This window comes from Cyprinodon variegatus, unplaced genomic scaffold (assembly GCF_000732505.1).
Source record: "Cyprinodon variegatus isolate N-32 unplaced genomic scaffold, C_variegatus-1.0 Scaffold229, whole genome shotgun sequence".
Taxonomy (NCBI): domain Eukaryota; kingdom Metazoa; phylum Chordata; class Actinopteri; order Cyprinodontiformes; family Cyprinodontidae; genus Cyprinodon; species Cyprinodon variegatus.
Window position 1 is genome coordinate 161,131 of NW_015150682.1, and position 22,814 is coordinate 183,944.

General features: G+C 37.6%; 1 protein-coding gene across 2 annotated transcripts in view; it reads left to right on the top strand.

The window, feature by feature from the left end:
- LOC107088807 (probable threonine--tRNA ligase 2, cytoplasmic) overlaps positions 1–22,814 on the top strand; it is a 44,002-nt gene that overhangs the window by 5,943 nt on the left and 15,245 nt on the right. The window contains exons 2-10 of one of the 2 annotated variants that reach the window (XM_015381213.1): positions 5,263–5,392; positions 5,517–5,704; positions 7,129–7,211; positions 7,325–7,451; positions 8,988–9,163; positions 11,512–11,797; positions 12,011–12,262; positions 15,472–15,639; positions 15,732–17,734. In XM_015381213.1, coding sequence (XP_015236699.1) covers positions 5,263–5,392; positions 5,517–5,704; positions 7,129–7,211; positions 7,325–7,451; positions 8,988–9,163; positions 11,512–11,797; positions 12,011–12,262; positions 15,472–15,639; positions 15,732–17,659 — 3,338 coding nt within the window. In that variant the 3' untranslated portion in view covers positions 17,660–17,734. Of the gene's footprint in view, positions 1–5,262; positions 5,393–5,516; positions 5,705–7,128; positions 7,212–7,324; positions 7,452–8,987; positions 9,164–11,511; positions 11,798–12,010; positions 12,263–15,471; positions 15,640–15,731; positions 17,735–22,329; positions 22,516–22,814 lie in introns of those variants that run through there. The other variant, XM_015381214.1, reaches the window with a different exon arrangement.

A 22,814-nucleotide genomic window follows, 5' to 3' on the forward strand; every position in this document is an offset into this window, starting at 1 on the left:
GGCCAAAATCCCAATATCGTGCATCCCTCGAAAAAATCTTATTTTACTTTGTAAACATACAGAGATTGCAGAATCTGAAATGTGTAGCTCATTTCAGTCCAGGTAGGAACAGCCTGTTCCAAAACAAAAGTGTCATTAATTGCATGCTGTGCTGTCTGTTTAGTGTAAAATCTTCTTTTGGTTTGACCCGTTTGGCATTGCAGATTGTATGCTATAAGATCAGGGTTCTCGCAAGTGTAATTCATTATCATATTTAACCCCTTAAAACAGGGGTTCTCAAGCCCTGTTCTCAAGAGCTACTATCCTACAACTTTTTGATATACCCCATTTTTAACACGCCAGAATAAAATGAGTTGTACGTTACCATGACTCTGCTGAGCCAAATGAGAGGATTGAGCCTTTAGATTCAGGTAAATTAGAGAAGTTACAGGATGGTAGCTCTTGGACTGGATTTGAGCACCCCTGATCTAAAATATACACTGTAGATGCAGCTGCAACTAACAATTATTTTACTAATCAATTGATCTGCTGATTTTATTTATTTTTAATTAATAATGGGCAGAAAAACATGCCTTAAGGAATATTTTATTTGTAATTTAAACATGTTATAGCTCAAACTTTGCCACTTGAGGAGTTCTGGGTGAATCATATTCACGGACAAAAGGGTTTTTATTATTTTAAATCTAATTGTAATATGTATAATTTAGATTTTAAAAGGTGTATGATTTTGGTTTGACTACTGCTCTTAGGTGTCAGCTAATGTTTGTATACACTTATTAAGTTAAATGTTAACAACATTTCACAATTATTTCAATAATTGATTATGCTGATTTGACACCAAATGCACTTTGAGAAGCAAACAAGTGTCTAAAGCTTTGATGCTTGTCTGCAGATGTACGTCAAGGGCATTTCTCCCTCCCTTATGTTGATTTCGAAATTATATTGTTTCGACCAAAGATGAGAACTATATCGTGATATAGGTTTTTGCAATTTCATCAAACCTTAGCTATACCTAAATATGATGCTGACCTCGTTCTTTATTAATTTATTTGTTTATACTCATATTTGTTCGTATTCCTCATCCAGCCCTGAGTTTATGATTTTCTTTATCATTCATGTTATAGTAATGCTGCAGAGGGTGACGTGTAATCATATAAAAACTAAATGCATTTGCCAAGTATACAGTTTAAATTAAATTTAAATATAGAAAACATTGTATCTATAATTAGTTTTGAATAAATAAAAAGTTAGATTTTAGGTTTTGGTGGATGAATGGTCCAGAGGGGAGCTTTCTGTTATATTTTAAGATGTAACGTAGGATAACAAAACATGAATAACGGAGATATCATTAAAGTCTCTAATGCTCAGAGAACAGACTCTGTTGTAAAATATTTGATTATGAAATAAAAATATATACTAATAAAAAAAACAACTGAAAAGATGTAGTAAAATGTTTCTTCTTTCATCTTGTTCAACATATAGGGACAGTCAATTAGGGCTTTATCTGCTGTTGTCCAGTTCCTGATGGCTCTATTTGTTCTGTCAGCCCCCACCCAACAAAATTATGTAGCACTATGTAAATATCTAAAACTGGATTTTATTTATTTATTTTTTTTGTTAAATTTTGGTGGTTTGTAAATTATTTAGAAAGAAAATGTTTAAAAAGTTAACTTTAAATTTTGAGCTGACCAGGAGTAGTAAAGGGTCAGAGTTCAGGGTCAGAGGAAATGCAAAGGAAAAAATAGAGCTACAATAAAAACATATTTTCTTTTTTTAATACAGGGCTATTAAATTAGCCTGAATCCTTTTGGTAAAGCAAATTATGTAATAGATGAATAAACAGGGAGATAGCTTAACCCTCCTAATGTAACAAAACAATTACTTGTGTGAATTCGGGAATCTGCCATTACTGCACACACACACAATGCTCATACAAGCAGTTTTATCTTAAACAGATTAACATTAGCCGCTCTAAACATAATTTCAACGTGCAAATTCAGAACCATGAGACCAGAATAAGTGACACACATACATGCAGGAATAAAGGAAATCCCACCTTTTGAGAAAGTGCAGTTTTCTTTCTACGTTTGGCTTGTAATGTTGGCAAAGCATGCTCAGATTAATTGCTGCTCTTTTATAGAGTTAAGCCTCTGTTCAGTGAAATCATTAAGTAACTTGGTTAAACACTTAAACACTGAATGTGTCTTGGCAGCAGTAGCTGTATGCTTTAAAATTTGTGATTGTTAAACTTGAAACCTCATATCAGCTAAGCTAACCTTTGTTTTAGTTTCTATATTGAGGAAAGTTAGGCTAGGGACACATGTTTTTAGTTGAATACAGACAAAATCACTTTGCATCTTGATGACATATTATTGACAGAGATGGCTGCTCATATGTAGTCAGATAAAACTATTACAGAGCAATGATTAGCCTGCGTAGGCTTCTTTAGACTAATCTCCACAATACATTATAGACTCATTATCAGGTTATCCACCACCCTGGTATAAACTCCATGAAAGCTATAAAAGTGTAGGAAACCTCAGTTTATTTAAATCAAGAACAAAACCTTATTTGTTTAGAATGGCCTTTGACTGCTATCTACATGATATTAAGTTCCTAGTCTAACTTTTGTTCCATTTTCTTAATTATTTAAAAAATTTTTTTTAAACATCAGTCATTTTATCTTTTTACAAAAATGTATATTCCACCTATTGTATCACTTATATTCTCTTTAATGATTCATGTTTCCTCTATCCCAATTTAATCTACGTGTGTCTCCTAATTAAGGGGCAACATCCTCAATGTAACCTCAAAACCAATAAAGGCTGGAAGCTGTCTAGCAACTGTGACATGAGGCACAGACCTACACAGTCTAAACATGATCTGTTTTTAATATGAATGTATAAACTTTCATACATTATTTAGATGAAAGGGTAGCGCTGCTACTATTCAATATTTTTGTGATTTTTTTTTTTTGTTTTGTTTTATTAATCAAATGATTCTCTAATGGCAAAAAGCTTCTGAAAGAAGGCTTCATACAGAATTTAAACCAGTTCAAGCTAATAGTGGTCTGACGGACTACAATGGTTCATCTTGAATGCAGAACGTTGATACTTTTTTAGTTTTTTTCAATATTGGTATGATTACTCTGAGTGGGTGGCTTTTTCAGCTAATAGCAATAGTCTCTATTCTCCAGATAAATAATGATATCTTAATAAATGAGTTTATTGTTATTCCAATAATTTGTTAATCGTGATTAATCCGATTAAATGTTTTAGCCCTAATGAGGGATGTTTATTTTTGTTAATCAGGGAGGTCAACAAACAGGACATGATTTCACCATTTTGTGTTCTGATAATTTTCCAAGAACTAAAGAAAAAAGCTGTTTCTCTTGAAATATATCAGCCTAGGGGAATTTTTAAATAATTTGTATAGAAGGTGTTTGAGTACAACCAGATTTATAAATATTTTTAACACAATGTATCGAAAATAAAATGAATCATTTCAGATGATTCTCAACAACTTGTTTAGATTATTTAATTATTTTCGGAACTGTAGCAGATGTAGTGTTTCTGCATGCATGTTAAGATGAGCTACAGTAATTATTAATCTCATACCTCCTCCAGAGTTGAATAAAATGATCTCATCCTTAAGCTTAACTTTAATTTCAGCACCAATTCATTAAACAACATAAAAGTTTTTAATGAGCCAAACATGAGCATATCGATATCATGTAAATCGGTTATATGTTCAGCCTCCATCCAGAGGTCTAACCCAGGAGTAGGTTCAAAGCATTACCCAGAAGACCTCCTGGTTGGGTCACAGCCAACAACTCCTTTTATAAATTAAGTATGAACTTATTAATCAGAGTAGATATGTTTACTAATCTAAAAGCTTGTGTCCAAAAATCCTAAAGGTTTATTTTGGGTTCTAGAAAGTGTATTATTTAGTATTTACAGTTTTGCCACTGCTGCCCGAGTTTGACCAACCTGCTCTGACCTGCACTGGATTATGTTAAATGATGCTATGAAGGGAACTCCTGATGGATCCTTCATATTGGCCCAGTGACACATTCATCGGCTACATTGAAGGTTTTGCGGATAATGCCTTTTGCCCTGCGCTGTGATCATTCCAAAAATGTGACCTTTGGAGGATGCAGCCAATAACTTGGACACACCTTACTTTTCTTATTCCCATGATAAATATTTTTAATTGTTTTGCCACTGAAATGTGCTACATAAATTAAGACTGAAAATATTAATTAGATTAATCATGATTGATATTTAAAATATTGTTAACTAATTTATTAATCTATTCATCAGTAACTGGAGTAAAGAGACCCTAAAACATGCCTTCAGCTGATGGAGAAGTAATTATACCAAAATCATAAAAATTTATATTTTCTTCAATATGCTGTATCCAGAACTCCACTAGTGGAAAGGTTTTCATAATCATAGTGCAGCCCTAATATAAATAGACTTTCCCTGCTTTACCTTACTGTTATAAACCACAACCAAAAGTTAAGATACCGTCTCAAGAGGCAGGATTTCCTGAAAAGTAGCACCTTAGGGCTAAAACAGTTATTTGGATTAATCGTGATTAATCAATTATTGAAATAAAGGTCAACTTATTTAGAAATCATTTTTTTTTTTCTATACAGACTCTAACACATGGCATTAGCTGAAGAACAAACCCACTCAGAGCAGTATTTAGCCAAAATTATAACGATGATTAAAACCTTTGTCATTTAAGATGGGGAAATAGCTTTTTATTTTGTCTGTGAATATGTTCTACGCAAAACACCTTAACAGTGTTTGATTCACCTGGCTTAAATTCAGCATTTAGTTTCACTAAGGCATCTTTTTTATCTGATTATTAATTGACTAATTAAAATAATAATTATATATATCTTCCATAATTATATTGAAAAAGCTGCTCTTGACACAATAACATTGTAGCTGTTTATAACAGAGCAAATTTGAAAAACGTTAGTGCTGCATGGAGGATTTTTATAGTATTTTAATATCTGTTTCTATGCTCTGTTCTGTCTTTGTCACTTCTATCCAGCGAGAGCGATGATCACATGGCTAGCTTAGTAGTAAGCTACAGTATGCTTATGATATTTACAATTTAAATGTAAACCATACTTAAATTGGTAAACAATAAATAAATAAAATCAGCTTTTGGATCGAACCAAGCAAGCGAAAATCAACATTTTTGACCCCCTCCTCCTTTAACCTCTCTTAATTTTTTCGTTTGTAGCCGACCACAATCATCGCTTGAATCTTTTCTACCTTGCCAACGATGTGATCCAGAACTGCAAAAGAAAAAACGCCATTGTGTTCCGCTCGGCTTTCTCCGATGTCCTTCCAAATGCTGCCCTCCTCATTAAGTGAGTACTCTTATATTTTTTCAGCTCTTTTTTGCATCTAAATGTTTGTGTGTTTTTTTGCAGGTAAGCTATGAAAAATAAATGTATTTCTGTTTGCTGAGATTTCTGTGTTTTCCTTTGGTAGAGATGGAAAAGTCCGCAAATCGGTTGAAAGGATTTTTACCATCTGGGAGGAGAGGAATGTGTATCCGGAGGAGGTGATTTCCCAGTTCAAAGCCGGCTTGCACAAAAAAGAAAAAGAGCGAGAGAAGCAAAAGGAAAAGGAAAAAGAAAAAGAAGAGCAGAAAGAAAAGGAGACTCCACCAGGAAACGGTCAGTATCTCAGCTTTTTCATTTGAATTTTTTAAGTTGACCATATCCAGACTGTTTTCAGTGGTGCTTGAAAGATAATAATTAATCCCCACTTGACTAAACTATAATCTGGTTTCTTTATCTCCCATTTAATTCTTTTCTGATAATTATATTCCATCATGCCTAATACTTATTCAATTGAATTTGATTCAGTTTATTTGTTTTGCACCAACAAGTCATCACAATGAACTTTAAAGAGAGACAATTCAATTAAGTGATAAAGTCCAATTGGTTCAAATTTTCTATCTAAGAAAGCCTGCTGATTGTATGGAGTCATTGACTTTGCAGGATTTGCTATTCCTAGATAAGCATGTGGCGATGGTAGATATTGGCTTGTATTGTGTAATTGACTCCTCAGCAGTCCCTCACACCAACCATGCATACAGCGACAGTCAGGAAGAAAACCTGCTCTGTAATAGGAAGAAACCACCAGCAGAACCAGATCTGTTTGAGCAACCCTCTGCTGATGCTTATTTGGGTTTCAGAAGACAGAAACAGACATACAAATTGAACATGGAATCACTGATCCATGTTTTTCTGTTTTAGAAAAGGTAACTGTAAACTAGCTGTCTCTGTCTAGGAAAGAAACAGTCATGTCTCTCTCCAGGATGGTGTCACAGCTAAACAGAACACCAGCCTAGATTAAGCTACTATGAACAGAAACAGCAGAGAGAACATAAAGCTCGGAGATAATACAAGATAGACTGATAAAATGTGGTCACTATATCTTCCAGCAGCCTGTGCCTATAGCAGCATAAATATAGAGATGGCTCAAGATAACCTGATCCCTTCTAACTATAAGCTTTACCAAAAAGTTAGTTTTTAAGCCTAGCCGTAAACGTAGACAGGGTGTGTCTGCCGCATGGACTAAAACTGGTAGTTGGTTCCACATGAGAGGAGCCTGATAACTAAAAGATCTGCCTCCCTTGTTACTGTTAAATATTCTAGGAACCATTAGTAAACCTAGGCACTGTGTATGTTTGTGTATATACAAATATATGTATGTGTGTATACATATATATACATGAACATGTTAGCTATAACTGTATAGGATGTATATGTATAATATGTGTATGGATGCAGAAAACCGTCCAGTATACTTGACAATGAGAGTATTAAATGAAAAGTAAGATCTTTGTGTTTAAATAATGGAACCGTCCATCCAGGCTAGTTTACATCACAGTTTATATAGACTACACTTAATTGTTGCTGAAAGTTATGTTTAATACAATAGATTTTTTTCCTTATTGTTTATCTTTTTTTTTTTTTTTTTTTTAATAAAATTGTTGCTTGAATATTGACACATATAAATATTTTTAAAAAGCTCTACCCTCATTGTGGATTAGAAATGTATATATGTATGTAATTTTGTGTCTGATCTTTAGCTACAGCCAGTTTAAAAGCAGTCAGCAATAAAGCTCCAAGCACTAAAGCTGCACTGAAGTCCAAGATTGTTGCAGAGTTTACAGTAAGCCCCCTTTTATTCCTGTTGGTGGAAGTACCACTAATGACATTTAACTGATACAAAATGGACTTGGGTATGTGTTTCATCTTTATTCTGTTGCACTTGCTATTTCCTAGCCTCACTCCCTTATTGAGCAGCTGTCCAGATACAGGCAAGCTGCTGCTGAGGAGCAGATCAGAGAGAAACAGCTGGAAACTCTCAGGGTGGACGTCTGCAGCACAGAGGCCTTCAAAAGACTTAAAGGTCGGTTGATTTATAGATTATTTCCTTGTCATCAAAATTCTATTTTTTTCTTTTTTTAGTTTCATCTAGAAACTTTATCATAATTTATTTTAGATTTCAATACTATTTCCAATAGTGATAAGTGGAAGAGATTTAAGTATTGATCTTATTATATGCATCAACTAAACATTTGGGAGATTCTTTTATAAATAAACAATACATCCTTTGGTTAAAGGTTTTCACTCTGGTCTTACTTCTGTTTATTTATCTTTATTTTTAATGGAAAAACAAAATTTGAAAGAGGGGAAAAAAACCCTGTATAAACAAAATTTGACTGGATCGTAAACACAGTGTAAATTCTTTACAGGATGATTGGTAGGCTTAACAGAAACTTGTAACTTTGTGGTTGTGTTAGTCACAACTTTTCCACTATGCTTAATTTTAGGCCAAAGTATCAAATCTATTTGCTGCTTTGCGGCTGTAGCAACTCACTTTTTGTACGCTTTTCTTTATTTCCTAGTTGTGTTGCTTCTTCATACATGAAATGATTAATATATAGGTGCAAAAAAATCATAAACTGCCAGTTAAAGGATGGTGAGAAGACTGCAAGATAGAAAAATTTTGGCATGTACTGTGATCTAAAAATGGCTTCATCCAATAATTAAAGTGCTCTATGACTAAGTAAGTAATCAAGTTTATTTATATAGCAACTTTCACAGAAAATGGTCACAAATGGCTTTACAGTTAAGTAAAGTACATGAAAATACAGATACTTACATTCACCATCCCAGTGGGAAAAAGATCAAATTAATTTTAAAAATATCTTAGAGGTTAAATTAAGTAAAAATTAAGTGGACACTGTAATAACAAATGCCTGTCTTGGAAGCTTTAGCAGGTTTCTTAAGGAAAGTTTAAATCTTATTTTCTCAGTAGAATAATCTTGAAATTACCAGAAATGTTATTTGGACTGTTTTAGAGAACTTTAAATTGTATTTTTAAATTGAGCTGATAGAAGTTAGAGGCAACCAAAGCCATATAACATCTCTGTAGCTTGCTCAAAAAATCCAAAGCCACTTTATAATTGTACGGTTGGTGAAACTATTTTTCATGTACGTTCGAGGATAATCATTTGTTTTTGAATATTCAGAATGTTGCAAAAATGAACAAGCTAGAAATTAAAGTCAGGAAGTTGTGTTTTGTAATTATAAATGTGTAGGAACCCTGACAGTAATGCATGAATCACAGATTACCTGATTTTAGTTAAGAGATTATTCAGTAGAGCAGTTGGTCACCAAAAGTAATTGCTAGCCATGTAGAGTTAGAACATTTCCTACTACATAATAGCTGTTTTTTCTGTATATGAAGAAAATGTTCTGTTTACAGTGAAAGTTTCCCCATAGCAATTTAGCCTAACCAGATAAGAAAATCTTTGAGGGTTTTTCAAATGTTATTGCCTCATCAAAAAATAATCAATATAGCATTATTTTATTTTTCTAGGTTTGTTTGATACTGTGTGGCAATTTTCAATCTCTTTTTTTTTTTTTTTACTTTAACTAGACAAAGCAGGAGGAAATAAATTTGCCAAAGACTTTGAAGATGGATGTCTGAAACTGCAGGACTTTGTCAGCTTCCTGGAAAAAGAGCTAAAAACGGGACCTCCTCTGCTGGAAGCTCTCGGAAATGCAGATATCTTCTATGAAATGCAGTACAAGGAGGTTAAGATTGTCGCTAATGTAAGTTTTTTTTTTTTTTTTTTTTTTACTTATCATTGAACAGTTTGAAAACTAGAAATGAGGCAAAGGCAAACAAAGTGTCTCCTGAAGAAATCCAAGCAGCTGAAAAGAAATCAAATAAGAAAGGAAAAAAAACACACAAAACAGATGACCCAGGTTTTGGAGAATAAAAAAACACAGTGGCTCAGATCATACATGGTGCTATTATTTCTGAAGTCGAATCGAGTATGCATCAAAGCAGACTTGTCTGTTCTTGAGATTGAAAGCTGTCTCAGCATGCACTGCGACAGCAGCAGCTTTCAATGCAGCGCTCCATTGAAAGTTAAAAGTTCTCTTTTGTGTTGCTGTTGTTCAATACAAGTACGTTTTAAGATCATTTGAGGCGAGAATATAAAACTTTAAAGCGTCACTATATGGTCCATTTACCGATTTAATGCATAATTAAAAAAAGATTTCCAAAGCTGAGAGGACCGCGGCAACCAGCGGAGCTTCAAAGCTAACAGCAGCCGGGGCTTACCGCAGCCTGTCTATAGCAGCTCTCTCTCGGCATAGCCGTGTGTGAAGGACTGCTGGCTCTGATAGCGATTTTCTTTTTGTCAAAACGTTCATTTGATTAATGTTTATCTGACTGTGTTTATTATTATTCCCTCACTAAATGTAAAAAGTAATAATTTATTATTATCCAGAGACTATTAATAACAGGAGGTGAAATGCAGCTCTAGACGGGCTGAGCTTGTGGTAACGTCACGAGTACGCTTCTGTTCCAATTGACTCATTTCTATGCTGCGTTCTCACAAAGTCCAGACTTTTCTGTGTTCTTGCCAAGACCAGACTTGATGAGAACGCGAGTACGTACTCGCGTTCTTGTGAATTGAGAAACGGCCTCAGCCTGTCCCTGCTCGTTCTCCCTTGTGGGCATCTCCAAAGTACTGCTGTCCCACTCCTGTCTAGCGGTAGCCTCTCCCCCACCCTCCGTGTTCTGTGTTCTCAGCAGACTTATTAGATATTTTGTTGTTCTTTGATCCTCGAGCAGTTAGCCTAGCTAGCCTTGATCAGTTGTAGCCTCTCCCCGCCCTGGCACTGTTTCCCCGGCGCACTAATCAGAGCTTCTGCTCAAGCTGCCTTATCTCCCCGCCCCTGTGCACTCTCTGCCCAGTGGGCTCTGTGATCTACTGCTGTGGTTCCTTAGTTCCAGAGGGGAGCGTAGCTGGCTGCCAGTGTAGGTACCAGATCTGCTTGGGCCATCAGATCTGCTCAGGGCCCTGCCCCTTTTTATAATGTCAACATATGGCAACTCCACTCAAACTGTATTGCACCCGTTTCTTAAAGATCAAATCTCTTTTGAATTCTCAACATATTATTACCTTTATTTGCTATTGTTTTACATTTCATTGGCGATCTAAAGTAGAAAACAATCATTGTCAGTCTTGAAGGAAAGTACTTCGTTCTAAGACTGAGCTCTGTCATTTAACAAGGTGACAAAAAAGGCTAAGCTAATTTTTACTCTTTTTATTAAGATCTGAGGGCAGGGGAGGACAAATGGGACATCTTAGAAAATGGCTTTTGGTAAAGGTTTTAGACAAGTATAACAATTATTCTACTTGTAGAAAATGGACGGTTGTTGTTGACACAAATTTAGAAGTAGCGTAGGTTACAATTGCTAAGGATAAGCTTAAAGAGGCTAACCTGTTAGCTACTGAACACAGTTAGCCACAGCACTACCCAGCTATTCCCCTTTATATCATGGTCTTGCAGTTAGTTTGTTCACCATAAACAGGATTTTTTTGTTTTGTTATCGATCAGTTAAAACTTCATTTGTCATTAGACACGTTAACACTAAAGATGCTCTCAACTCTGCACACTGACGCTGCGTGATGTTGTTATGGTTGTCTGGACAATCGCAATTTTTTACATCATGTGGCAATGTTCGGCCAATCATGTAGCGTAACATCACTGGCATGCGCAGGACCCGAGCAGATCTGGTACCTACATCGGTTACGGGCCTGTCTTAGCCGCTGTTCTCACAATGATTCCCTGCTGCTTCCGCTTGAGCTTTGAAAGCCATCTCCCCTTCCCTTTGTTGTCTGGGTGATTTGTTCTTTTTATTTCTAAAATGATCAAAAATACGTTTTAACTGTAAAAATATATACTTGAAAGCTATAACCTCTGTCATTCTGATAGAAGACTAACTTTCCAATCGGAGAAAGGAGATTCATGGTATTCTTCAAGTTTTATTTAATAACCATTAGTGTTAGTAGTGTTTATGAATTATAGGACAGCTGATTTAACAGATGTTAACATGCCTTTTGTTTCTTACATCGACTCTTTGGATTCCACCTTCTCTCCAGGCGTACAATGCCTTTGCTAACCGAGTAAATGGCCTCAAAAAGAAACTGGATTCTCTTAAGGCGACACTATCTGGGCCAGAGGACTCTCCCATCCCTTCTCCCTCAGAAGATGCTCCCTCACCCACTGGGTCCGACTCACCCTTTCTGGAAATGGAAACCACCAGGGCCAAGGTGGATCCAGAGCTGGATGGCAAGGCTATGGATGAAGCAGACCTTCAAAACGACAACAGAGACATGGAAGACATGGATATGTCTGACGAGGAGGTGTGCACTGCTGCCTCACAGGGTAAGTTCTCCTCTACACACAATGTTTTGTTTTGATTTTTTTCCCCGATGCAACCAAAAAGATGTGTAGATTCCAAGGAGGTTTTTTATTTATTTACATTTTTTTTTAAATATAATTAAGTTAACAATTAGGAAATGGAAGTAGTGGTTATAAACTAGCTTAGCTTACAGGATGCAATAACAAATACTGTTTACCTATTTTGTATTCTCATAGATGACAAGGACGATGAGCCACCTGTGTCTATTTCCAAGACAAAGTCCGATGCAGCATCAAAACCTCAGAACGCGCTTACAAAACCATCCAAGCCCAGCCCTTCTGCTGTCACCACGGCAACCACAGTGACTCCTGTCCCGGCAAAAGCAACAGCTGCCCCCACCACCCCTCTGGGAGTGAATCTGGCCAAAGTGGACCTGGGGAAGATCAGCTCCATCCTCAGCTCGCTTACATCTGCCATGAAGAACACAGGTGGGTTTAGGAGGGGTCATCGTTGGTTTTATGATGAAAAATAATAACTGCACAATGAGATACTTTTCATATATTTTAAGGTTAATTTACTTTCTAGTGGAGAGTTTGATGGCACAAAGAAACTTTATGCTACTGTAAACATTATGGCAAAGACATTGAACCTACTAACATCCAGAAAGTATTCACAGCTCTACTCTACACATTTTTTACAGCCTTATTCCAAACAGTATCAAATAACAGTTTTTTTTAGATGTTTCTTGTTTTTATAAAAATAGAAAACTCTGAAGTTACTTTTAGGTAAGTATTTACAGCCTATTTTATGAACCATTAAATTGAGCTGAGGTACAAGCCTACTGTTCCTGCTGATCATCCATGTTTCTACAGCTCATATTGAGACCAATATTCTGTAAATTCACTTGTTTAAAGATGATTGGGAAAGACGCACACCATTTTTTTATGCAAGATGCCACTTAAAATGACGTCAAAGGAATCGTCTTTAGACCTTAGAGACAGGATAGCCTTGATCAACAAATATAGGAAGGATAGAGAAACATTTCTGCTGCTTTAAGGTCCTGATAAGCACAATCGTCTCCATTATTCACCAACCGTCTAAATTAAGCAATAGGGTAAGAAGAGCCTTAGTAAGGAAAGCTTTTGTCGGGATGGCTGGACAAAAGCTGCTCCTTAATAAATAAAGTCTAATGGGCAACCCATCTGGAGTTGGTCAGAATACTGCGGAAGGACTCAGACCTCGACAAACCAAATTCGATGGTCTATTAAGACAAAGTATAAACTGTGAAGGCTAGGCTTCATGTTTGGAGGAAACCAGGCATGAGACATTACCAGGTATAATGCCATCCCTACAATGAAGCATGGTGGATGTAGCATCATGCTGTGGGGCTGTTTATAATTTTATGAAGAATGGTGAAATAGTCTCATGGAGTTCCAAGAACAGTGCTGACCTTCTTTATTTTGAGCTTTTTGAAGTCACTTGCTCTGATGCTTGAAATTTTAAATTTTTAGAATCTGGTTTTAGAAATATTGATTTGCAGCATACATTTAAATATCAGCTTTTATGTTGAAATTATTCTCCCGACAAATCAGTCTCTAAAGACACGCAAAGTGAGGCAGGCTGCTCTCAGGTAAGCCAAGTTTAAGATGCATAAATGCTACTTCTCAGTCTTCAGAGAAAAGACTGCAACAACAGTTTAGTGAACTGCTTTAAGGAATAAAACTTTCATTGCCAAGTTTCAGACTTGACACATGAAAATAGAACAGTGTGGTTTAAAACGGGAGATAAGCAACTTTTCTCTGAAGCTTTGTGATTAACACTTAGAAAGAAAAAATAAAACGTGCTCTATTTTTGTGGGTTTTTTCGTCTTAAATATATCTTTGAATTGGTATTTCAAAAAAAATATTCACTTTTTGATAATGTTAATGTAAATACAGTAGAATAGAAAATCCCTTTTTTGTCCCACAGTGGGGTAATTGTAGTGTTACAGCAGCAAAAGATTATAGCAAAAGTGACAAAAATGTGGACCTTTAAAAAGTGCATAGAAATAAAAGAAAAAGTGATAGAGTTAAGACAACTATACTGTGCTGCTGTAAGTATTGGGAACTTTGTCTGCTCTGCTGTTAGAAAGTAGAAATCATATTACCCTGATTGTTTGACACGTTATTTATTAAAATTATACCTAGAATAGATAGATTGTGGTTTACTTATCAATCTAGACTGTCTCTAATTATATCAGTCTAGACTGTCTGTAATTTCAAGATTATTCCCATTTTTTTTCTCTTAAGCACATTTCCAACATTTCTATACTGTTTGTTGAACCTGTAAAGATCAACTGATGATTTATTTATTAATAGGCTATAAACATTATTTTCTTAAATGAACATGGCTGGGTGGGATGAAGAATGACCTCTAGTAGCCTTCCATGTAGGGCTGGGCGATTATGACCTTAAATCAATATCACGATAAATTGGAGACTTTTACCCCGATGTTGATAAATGCACGATAAATGCTCCGGCTCCTCTCTTAGAGATAAAGGCTTGTGTAGGCCTGTCACGATAACAAATTTTGCAAAAAGATTAATTTATCGTGCGATAAACGATAATATTGTTTGAAGACCTTTTTACACTGATTTAATGGAAATGACGTAATAATGCATGCATTTTCCTGCCAAAGATAAACACACTTTATTTTCAACAGAACACTTAACACTGGAACTGGTTAACAAAATAAAACGAGAAATAAAAATTAAATGGACTCTCAGTCTCTGTTAACTTAAAATACAGTTGAATAAAAACTAAACACAAGATAAAACCACAGTGAAAATAAAAACATATATACAAAATATCACGTTGGTGATATGTATGTTTTCTGCGGAATTCATACTGTCTATCAAATGTCTGGAACATTTTTCGAAATGCCGGCTTTTCAACAATATTAAATGGAAGCATCTCTTTAGCAATTAAATGAACTACGCTGTCTGTGAGCGCGCGCCACTTTGCGCCGTCCTTTTTGTATGCTGCCTGTCGATTAATTGCTTCAGTGATGGTGGACTGTCGCAAACTTGAAGACACAGACGGGCCACCGCTTGTACTTTTTGCTTCCAGCTGGAGAAACTTTGCTGGGCGGTTGTGCTTAAGGTGCATGTGTAGGTTGGTTGTATTGCTGCTCTTATTTGCTACTGTTTTATGACAAATGCGACATACTGGCTCACATAGGTTCAGCGGTTCGCCTTGGTCATTTGGTTTGAATCTGAAATACTCCCACACTGCGGCTGTTTCGCTCGGCTTTCAAACCAGTTCCATTTCGAGCTTTTTCCCCCCCAAAATAGATATGTTTTTTTTTTTTTACCTCGCTATCTCCTCTAACTCCTCACGGGGCTCTAAAGCTGCAGAAGTACAAAATGATGCGCGCTGACTACGTGACGCGATAGTCCACTCCTCCTCCCTCCTCAAAAATAAGGAAGGGGAGAGGTCAGTAGATAGCACCGGAGTTAAGCCTTTTCATCCAGCCTCATCAATAGGAGAAAAACACAGGCAGAGACGATATAGCCGATAAATTAAATGAGGTGGATAATTTTTATTTATCGTGCGATTTATTGATTATCGCGACAGGCCTAGGCATGTGCGGGAAATGCAACTGATCTATTTTTAAGTTACTTATTCAATAAATTGGCTCTGATCATCTGTTCTTGCAGCACCTACTCCGGCTCCTCGACCATCTCCTGGAACGCCCACCACCCCTACAGGCCAAGCCACTGTCTCCAAGGCAACCCCTCCGAGTCCTGCTCTGGCTAGCATCCTGTCACGAGTTGACATAACCCCTGAAGGGATACTAAACGCTCTGTCTAAAACTAACACATCAGGTTGGATGCATCTTTTTATTAAATTGTATTATTTATGAATATACAGTTTGTAAAGATATTCACTGTTTTTTATTTTTTATCATTTCACCTAGGTTTATCATCTCTACTTCAAAGTGTGACCCAGACTTCTGCCACTAACTCCAACAGAACCTCCCCAGAATCAACAAGTGTCAAACCCCCAGTAACCCCAACCACCCCAAAGATTAAATCCCCTCTGCGAAATAGTCTCAAACAAGAGGAGCCAGTTAAAGCCAGAGACTGGGAGAAGGATAAGCGGCTCTCCCCTCCTCCACCAGCTCCTCGTTCTTCAGCTCCCTCTGTCTCTCCTCCCAGCTTAGAGTCCAAGATCAACAGTTTCTTGCAGGGTAATCCAGGTTTCAGCCTAGCCCTGGGTGATGCTAGTCCTGATGGGGTTGATGGCACCCCGGTGAGGGACGAGACGGCTGGGACCCCGACGCAGGATGAGATCATGGACACTCCCAGCGGCATGCCAGACTCTTTGGGTTCATCCGGAAGCCACAACCTCTCACCAACAGCCTACCGCAATGATCCTTGGGATGCTGCAGTCACCTCTTCTGGAAGCAGCAACAATGGAGACTTTCTTGGCTCCTCCTCTAGATTTGGTGCAGGAAAAAGGAGCAGCAGTAAGTTAAATGAAGAGGAATTGATAAGGAGGCAGAAGTCCTCTTCCCCTGGCAGTGACTTAAAGGGTAAGAACAGTAGAGCCATGGGAGAGCGGAGAGTCTCTGCCAGCTCTCGGAAGGCGAGCACAGGATCCGATGATGGAAAAAAAGAAAAGGACAATGGTAAAGAGTTATCAGCAGGAGATGCAAAGGAAGGTCAGTACCACCGCATTGAGACATTGGTGTCACCCCACACTGAAGGGGCGCCAATCCAGACTCTGGGCTACTCAAACCGTGCACCTGCTGGAGAACGAATCAAGACAGTTGAGAGCATCCGTGTCATTGGCCGAGGCTCTCGGCGAGGGGGAGGAGCTGGGAATCGGCCAGGTGCTTCGATGTGGTACAAAGAGGAAGAATACTTGGATGGTCAGCCTCCTTCACCACACGTTATACCCCCTCCTATTAACATGGGTGGTAGTGAAGACCTAAACCCCTCAATGCTTCCTCCACCCCCTCCTCCTCCTCCCCCTCCTCCTCCACCACCTCAGACTCCATTCCCAATGCCGTACCACACTGAAAACATGCAGACTCCTCCTCCATCACTCCTCCAGCCTCATCTTCCTCCTTCATCTCCCTCTTTTACTGCTGTTCCCCCGCTTCCTCGACTGCCCCCGCCACCACCACCTCCTCACCCTGCTCTGCCCCACAGCGTGATGGTGGGGGGAATGTTGGTCCCTGTGGATCTTCCATTGTCTGCGCCCCCACCTCCTCCTCACCCTGCTCTGCCCCACAGTGTCATGGTGGGGGGAATGATGGTCCCAGTGGATCTCCCAATGTCTGTTCCACCATCCTTTAGACCTGAGGGTGCAGAGCGTGGCAGGATGGGGCACAGAGGACAGAAGATGACCCCACCACCACTCATGTCATCGCTGCTAGGCGAGCACCCTAAGCTACCCCGTCCCGGCACAGTCAAAGAGCCTTTAATCCCTCGCCATACACCCCCTCTCCACCGCCCAGGTACGCCTGGCATTCCTCCACCTCTACTCGGCAGAGTGAAGGAGCCTTTGATTTTACCTCTCCCCTCACCCACATCCTCCACCCCCTCTCCCTCCACGCCCAATTCCCCTGCAGCGGACCACGCCGCCCCTAAAGCCCCACCCAGTCCTCCAGCTCAGCCCCACAACCCAAACTCCAAACCCGTCCCCCTCCTCAACCTACCCGCTTCCCGACCCCCGATCCTCCCCACCCCCATGCAGCAGAGACCCCCGCTGCGAGGCCGAAGCCTGTCTCAAGACCATCCCAGAGGTGGGTTTCATGGAGGGAAGCGATCCGGCCCCCCGTTCCCCGGCGGTCCCTTCCATGCTCAGAAGAGGCCTTACCTACCCCCACGCTACTGAAGTGGCTGACTATGACAAGCTGAATGAGAAGTGCAAACCACACATCTAACAGTGCAGTGTGTGTTAGCCCTGCTGGTATGAGCCCAGATATCTTTACTCTGTTACTTAAGTTGAAGGAAACCTACCTTAGGTTGTGTGTAAATAGCTGAAAAAGTCTTGATTCTTCGGCTGTAGTGGCTGCTCATTTTACACTCTACTCACAGGTCATCAGTTGCATAGTGCAGTCTTGTATAACCTGCTAGCTTCCATTATTCCGCTTTAACTTTTAACTACACCGTGAATGAAATAACCGCAAGAATAAAGCACATAGTTCAAGCAGATGTTTAATTACAGTTTTCTATCTCTGTGATTCTGGGTTATTTCCCCTCAGATGACCAAAGAAAGAATTGATTCTCATGGGAGAGCAAAAGGTCCCCTAAATCAATAGCTTCATATTTTTAATAAGTATAGGTATTTCCTCTCTTGCTCAGCCTTACACAAGAAGATTACCTCTCCTACAACCCAACCTGGTTTGAAGCTTTGCATAAAGATGAGGATAACACTGGATTACAGTTCTCCCTGAAGAAACTATTTCCGTTAGTTTGAATATAGAAGAAAATAAACTATTTAGTCAATTTAAACTTGAGCAAGTTTGCTGTTTGCCTCTTTGAACTCTTCATGCTCAGCTAAATTGATACCCTTTTGTCTGGCTTTATCTGAAAGGAAAAACTTAAATTAATAAACTGTAATTTCCCTAAATTTTGTCTAAATGTTGGCCTTAGCAAATTAAATCAAACCATTTTCAAGGTAATCTCTTTTTAATGCAAGGGCGTACATCGTCCTCCACATTCGGCAAAGATGAAGTTGTTTCGGAGTCTGCAATTACTCTGTTAGGAGCCATATTTTCACTGAAAGTTTGAGAAAATCCTAGTCTTGGCTTGAATCATATGTATTTTTATTCAAAAATTTTAGAAAAATAACCAGTGCCACTGTGTTTGGTTTACAATTTTTATTTGAAATATTTTTCACTCAGCCAATCAAAATGAGGAACATAAAATGACATGGTATCTCAGTCCAGGCTCCTAGAAACTCGCTCAAACCTTAAAGCCAGGATGGTGAGGTGGAACCAAGCTAATCTTGTCAGCATGCCCAGTAAAAAATAAAAAAAAGCAAATAGTCCAAAAACTCTGTTTAAACTGCACCAGTTGGGGAATGAGTCTTTTTAGCGACTTTATTTTAAGGCTATTGTACACATCTTAAGCAGCGATGCCAATAACAGTGGCTAGAGCTAGATGCTGTGAATCTAAAAATCTAAAACCTGCTATTTTCTTCTTTGAAGTGATTTTTTTTTTCCCTACAGGTGAATTTAACGCTTGTTCTGATACCTGGAATACCTGCTGTACAAATTCTTCTCTTGCTAAACCTTTTTGCATCCATCTATTGCTCCCTCTGTATATTTCTGACCTTGTAAATATAAAGAGTGACTGAGTTGATATACAGTTTTTTTCTTCAAGCTTTTTTTCTAAAAAGAAAAAGTCAAATGATCATTATATATATCTCACTTTCAATGAGGTTGAGGTATTTTGAGAAACTTAACACTGAACTTTTTTTTTCCTGCAATGATTTGCATAAATTACTTTCTATCCCTTTTAAAACCCTTAAGACAAGTGTTGGGATAATTATGATCTCTTGTCATGGACCTCAAAGTCCACCTGTGTCCTTTAAAAAAAAACTTGGTTCATTAATACTGAGCAGCAGAAAGGGAAAGAAGCATTAGGTTGGCCTACTCTACCACTATTGCTACGGTTCACAGTGTTTTAATTTGAATAAAATCAAGAGTTTAATTTGAGTAATAAGTCATTTATCGCTTGAATTAAATCATGTAATCGGGCTACATTTAGATAGGAGTAATGTTATGGTAGCCCAGTGGCAGATATTCACACATTTCTAAAATGATTCTGTCTTTTAGTGCAGTAGCATAATCCTATACTGTCAATTTACCAATTAGACATTTCATTTTAGTATTCAAATGATTGAAACAGAACTAGTGGCACGCATCCCTAAACCAGTTCTTTTAATACTTTAATCCTCTTTCTTTCTCTAATAGTGTTAACTTTTCACATCTGTGAATCTTAAGATGAAGGAGCTCTCAACCGTTCATCTTTACACCAATTCAAGACTGAAAAAAGCAAATGACTTCTGTTAAAGTCTTTGTAGAGTTGAGCAATGTCCATTTGTTTGTTTTGGAAGGATTGAAATTTGCTTTTCTTTTACAGCACTCCTTAATAACCCAGTAGAATATAGATGATCTTTAATGGTGTTTATGGAAAACAGGTTACCCCTAATGTTTTTTATTTTATTTCCTTTTAAGACTATTTGGCTCCTGGGTAAGTTAACTATGGGTCAAAGTCCAGTTGCTAAAACATCTGGGTCTCATTTATACCCCAAGGCAACAGGAAGTTATGATTCAAAATGACCTCCGATTAACTTGAGTTGCATTCAGTTATAAGGTCTTATAACTTTATAACTAATTAGGAGCACCAACAGACAAGGCAAAGTGATTATGTTTAGAAGAGGGAAAAAAACTTATTTAAATGGACCTTTATTCAAAATAAGTGTACTTGAAATAAAGGTTTGGTTACTCTTAATGTGTCAGTATAAGGTTATGCTACAGCAGCGACAGCTGAATTTAATGGAAGACTTTTGCTGTATTTTTCATTGCATATACACAGGTTTCACAAATTTGTTTTTCTCCCAGTATTTATGAATATATTTATATATATAAATCTTTTTTTCTTTCTGTTGCTCAATTTTTCTGCTTCCAGCCCCTGTTATTTCTCAAAGCGCTCTCTGCACCTCTTGTTCATCAGAATGTAAACAAAGTAGTATTTCTTCCGGTTCTTCAGGAGTTGTTTCAAAGATTTAATCGTCCGTAGCCCCTTATGAGAGGCCCAGATTTGTGTGCTCTAAGCCCTCTTAGACCCTTATCAGATCTTTTTATCTGTCTGCAGATCAAGATTAAATACTGATTGCTCACAATTGCTTCACATTCTGCATGAAATTGATGATAGGCAAGTTTTAAAATGTAATCAAAGTGTTACCACAGTGTTCACAATTTCTGTTTCACTCCACTGCTAGGATTGCTGTACAGTCACTTCTGCAGTTAACCCAGCTAATCTACCTTAGAACGGTTACACTACATTAAAGGTCTGCAGGGTTAGTTTTGAAGTATCTGCAAGCTAACATGTTCAACTTCTTTATTTAATCTTTGTAAATGTTTGTTTTTTCCTTCTTTTCACATCAAGATTTTTTTTATTTAAAAAAGGTTGTTTGATAAATGACTGAAGATGTACTGAAGCTGATGGTCTGTATATATATTTGACAAATTTAACTGCTGTTCTCATCAATGATGCTTATATTACTGGTCTTTGAGTGTCCAGTCCTTTCTGTTGTGGTGAACATGCACACATTCTGCAGCAGCTCTGTTGCCCTCAATACAAGATTAACTTAAGCAAAATAGATATTATTATTTTATTTTTTTTACTTTTAACCATATCCTAATTCATTAGTGTCTTTTAAAAAGATCTCTTTTGAGTGGATTTGCAATGGTTTTATAAATGAATTTGAATCCACATTTTAGCCAGAACTATTTGAGCTTCAGCTGCACCAAAGCTTGACCCTTCTTTAACTTGATGTTTTCTGTTGCAATGTTTGGTGACTGTTGGATTTGCACTTACTTTAAAAAAAAAACAAAAATAAGTTTGATATAAAGCGGTAGGGAACTCTTTGTTTGGGTTTTTTTGCAACCAACTTTGGCCATGGCATTGATGTGCGTTTAAATTTTATGTTCTAGCCCTCCTAACTTTTTATGCATTTTTTTTTCCTTCGAGACTCAAATTTTAGCTTTTTTTTTTTTTTNTACAGATGCGTTTCATAACGGCTCAGCTGAAGCTCATAAAGATGCTGAACACGTAGTACCCGTTTTGAGTTAAACTAGTAAATATCAGTGAGTATATTAATGATTAAGCGTTTTAAGGAACCTAAAAAATAGGATATATTCCAAGTTTTTGATGTCCTCATTTGGTTGCACTTTACACCCTTATAATGCACTAGCACCCCCATGTGGCAGACTGGCGGTACTTCATCTTAAAGCCAAAAACTTAAAACTTAAACACACAAAATAATCGGTAGAGCTTCATTGGGATGGCTTTCATAGTAATGCTAAACACAGACTTGTATCATATAAATATTTATTTTTCTTAATAATGTACGCCATTTTATTTTTGTGTATTTTAAAAAGACCGCACATGGGTGATTGGCGCTCTCATATTAAGAAAAACATTTATCAACATTGTAGATGTAGATGAAAAAGGTGGCTTATTTGGGGGGCGTCGATGTTAGAAAACTCCAGAAGATTTAATTGTTAAATGAAGAGGACGGCACATAAACCCCCCTATCAGCATTGCTATCAGCCTATATGCGGCAGTTTGGCGCATGCGCAAAGACGTGTATCAAGTAACGGAACAAAATTAATTACGAACATGTGATATTTGAGCTTTTAGTTATTGGTGTTCACAGCTATATAGTACTATGCACTTCATCGGTCTGCCTTTGCAGAACATTTCTGTCAGGGAGCGCGCGCTACAGGGAGCGCGCACGTTGATTCCGAACCTGCGTCACAACTCCAGACACTAACGGACGTCACCGCGGTTCTGCTAATTTCGTGTTTCCTGTCATGGCCGCTTGCATAGGTTGAAAGAAACGAAACATGTCTATACAGTAACCCTTTGATAGGCGCAAACGGGATGGCGGTGACTCGGCTGTTTAAGCTGGTCATCAGTAGGTCAACACTCCACATACGCAGGAGATACAGCAAGGTGCGGGGAGTTGTTATAGCTACAAGAAGCTAACTCATGCTAGCGTTAGCCTAATTGACAGTCTGTTTACTGTATGTATGTGACATGCCAGGAGCTTCAGCTGATGTCAATTTAAAAATTTTGAGGGAAAAAAGTTCTTAATATGCTTTAGTAATCATGATTTGAAATGTAATTCTCAATACTTGCAAACAAGTGTGTATGTGTGTGTGTATATATGTTATAGCTGTGTATATATATGTGTGTGTTTGTGTATGTATATGTATGTATATATATATATATATATATATATATATATATAT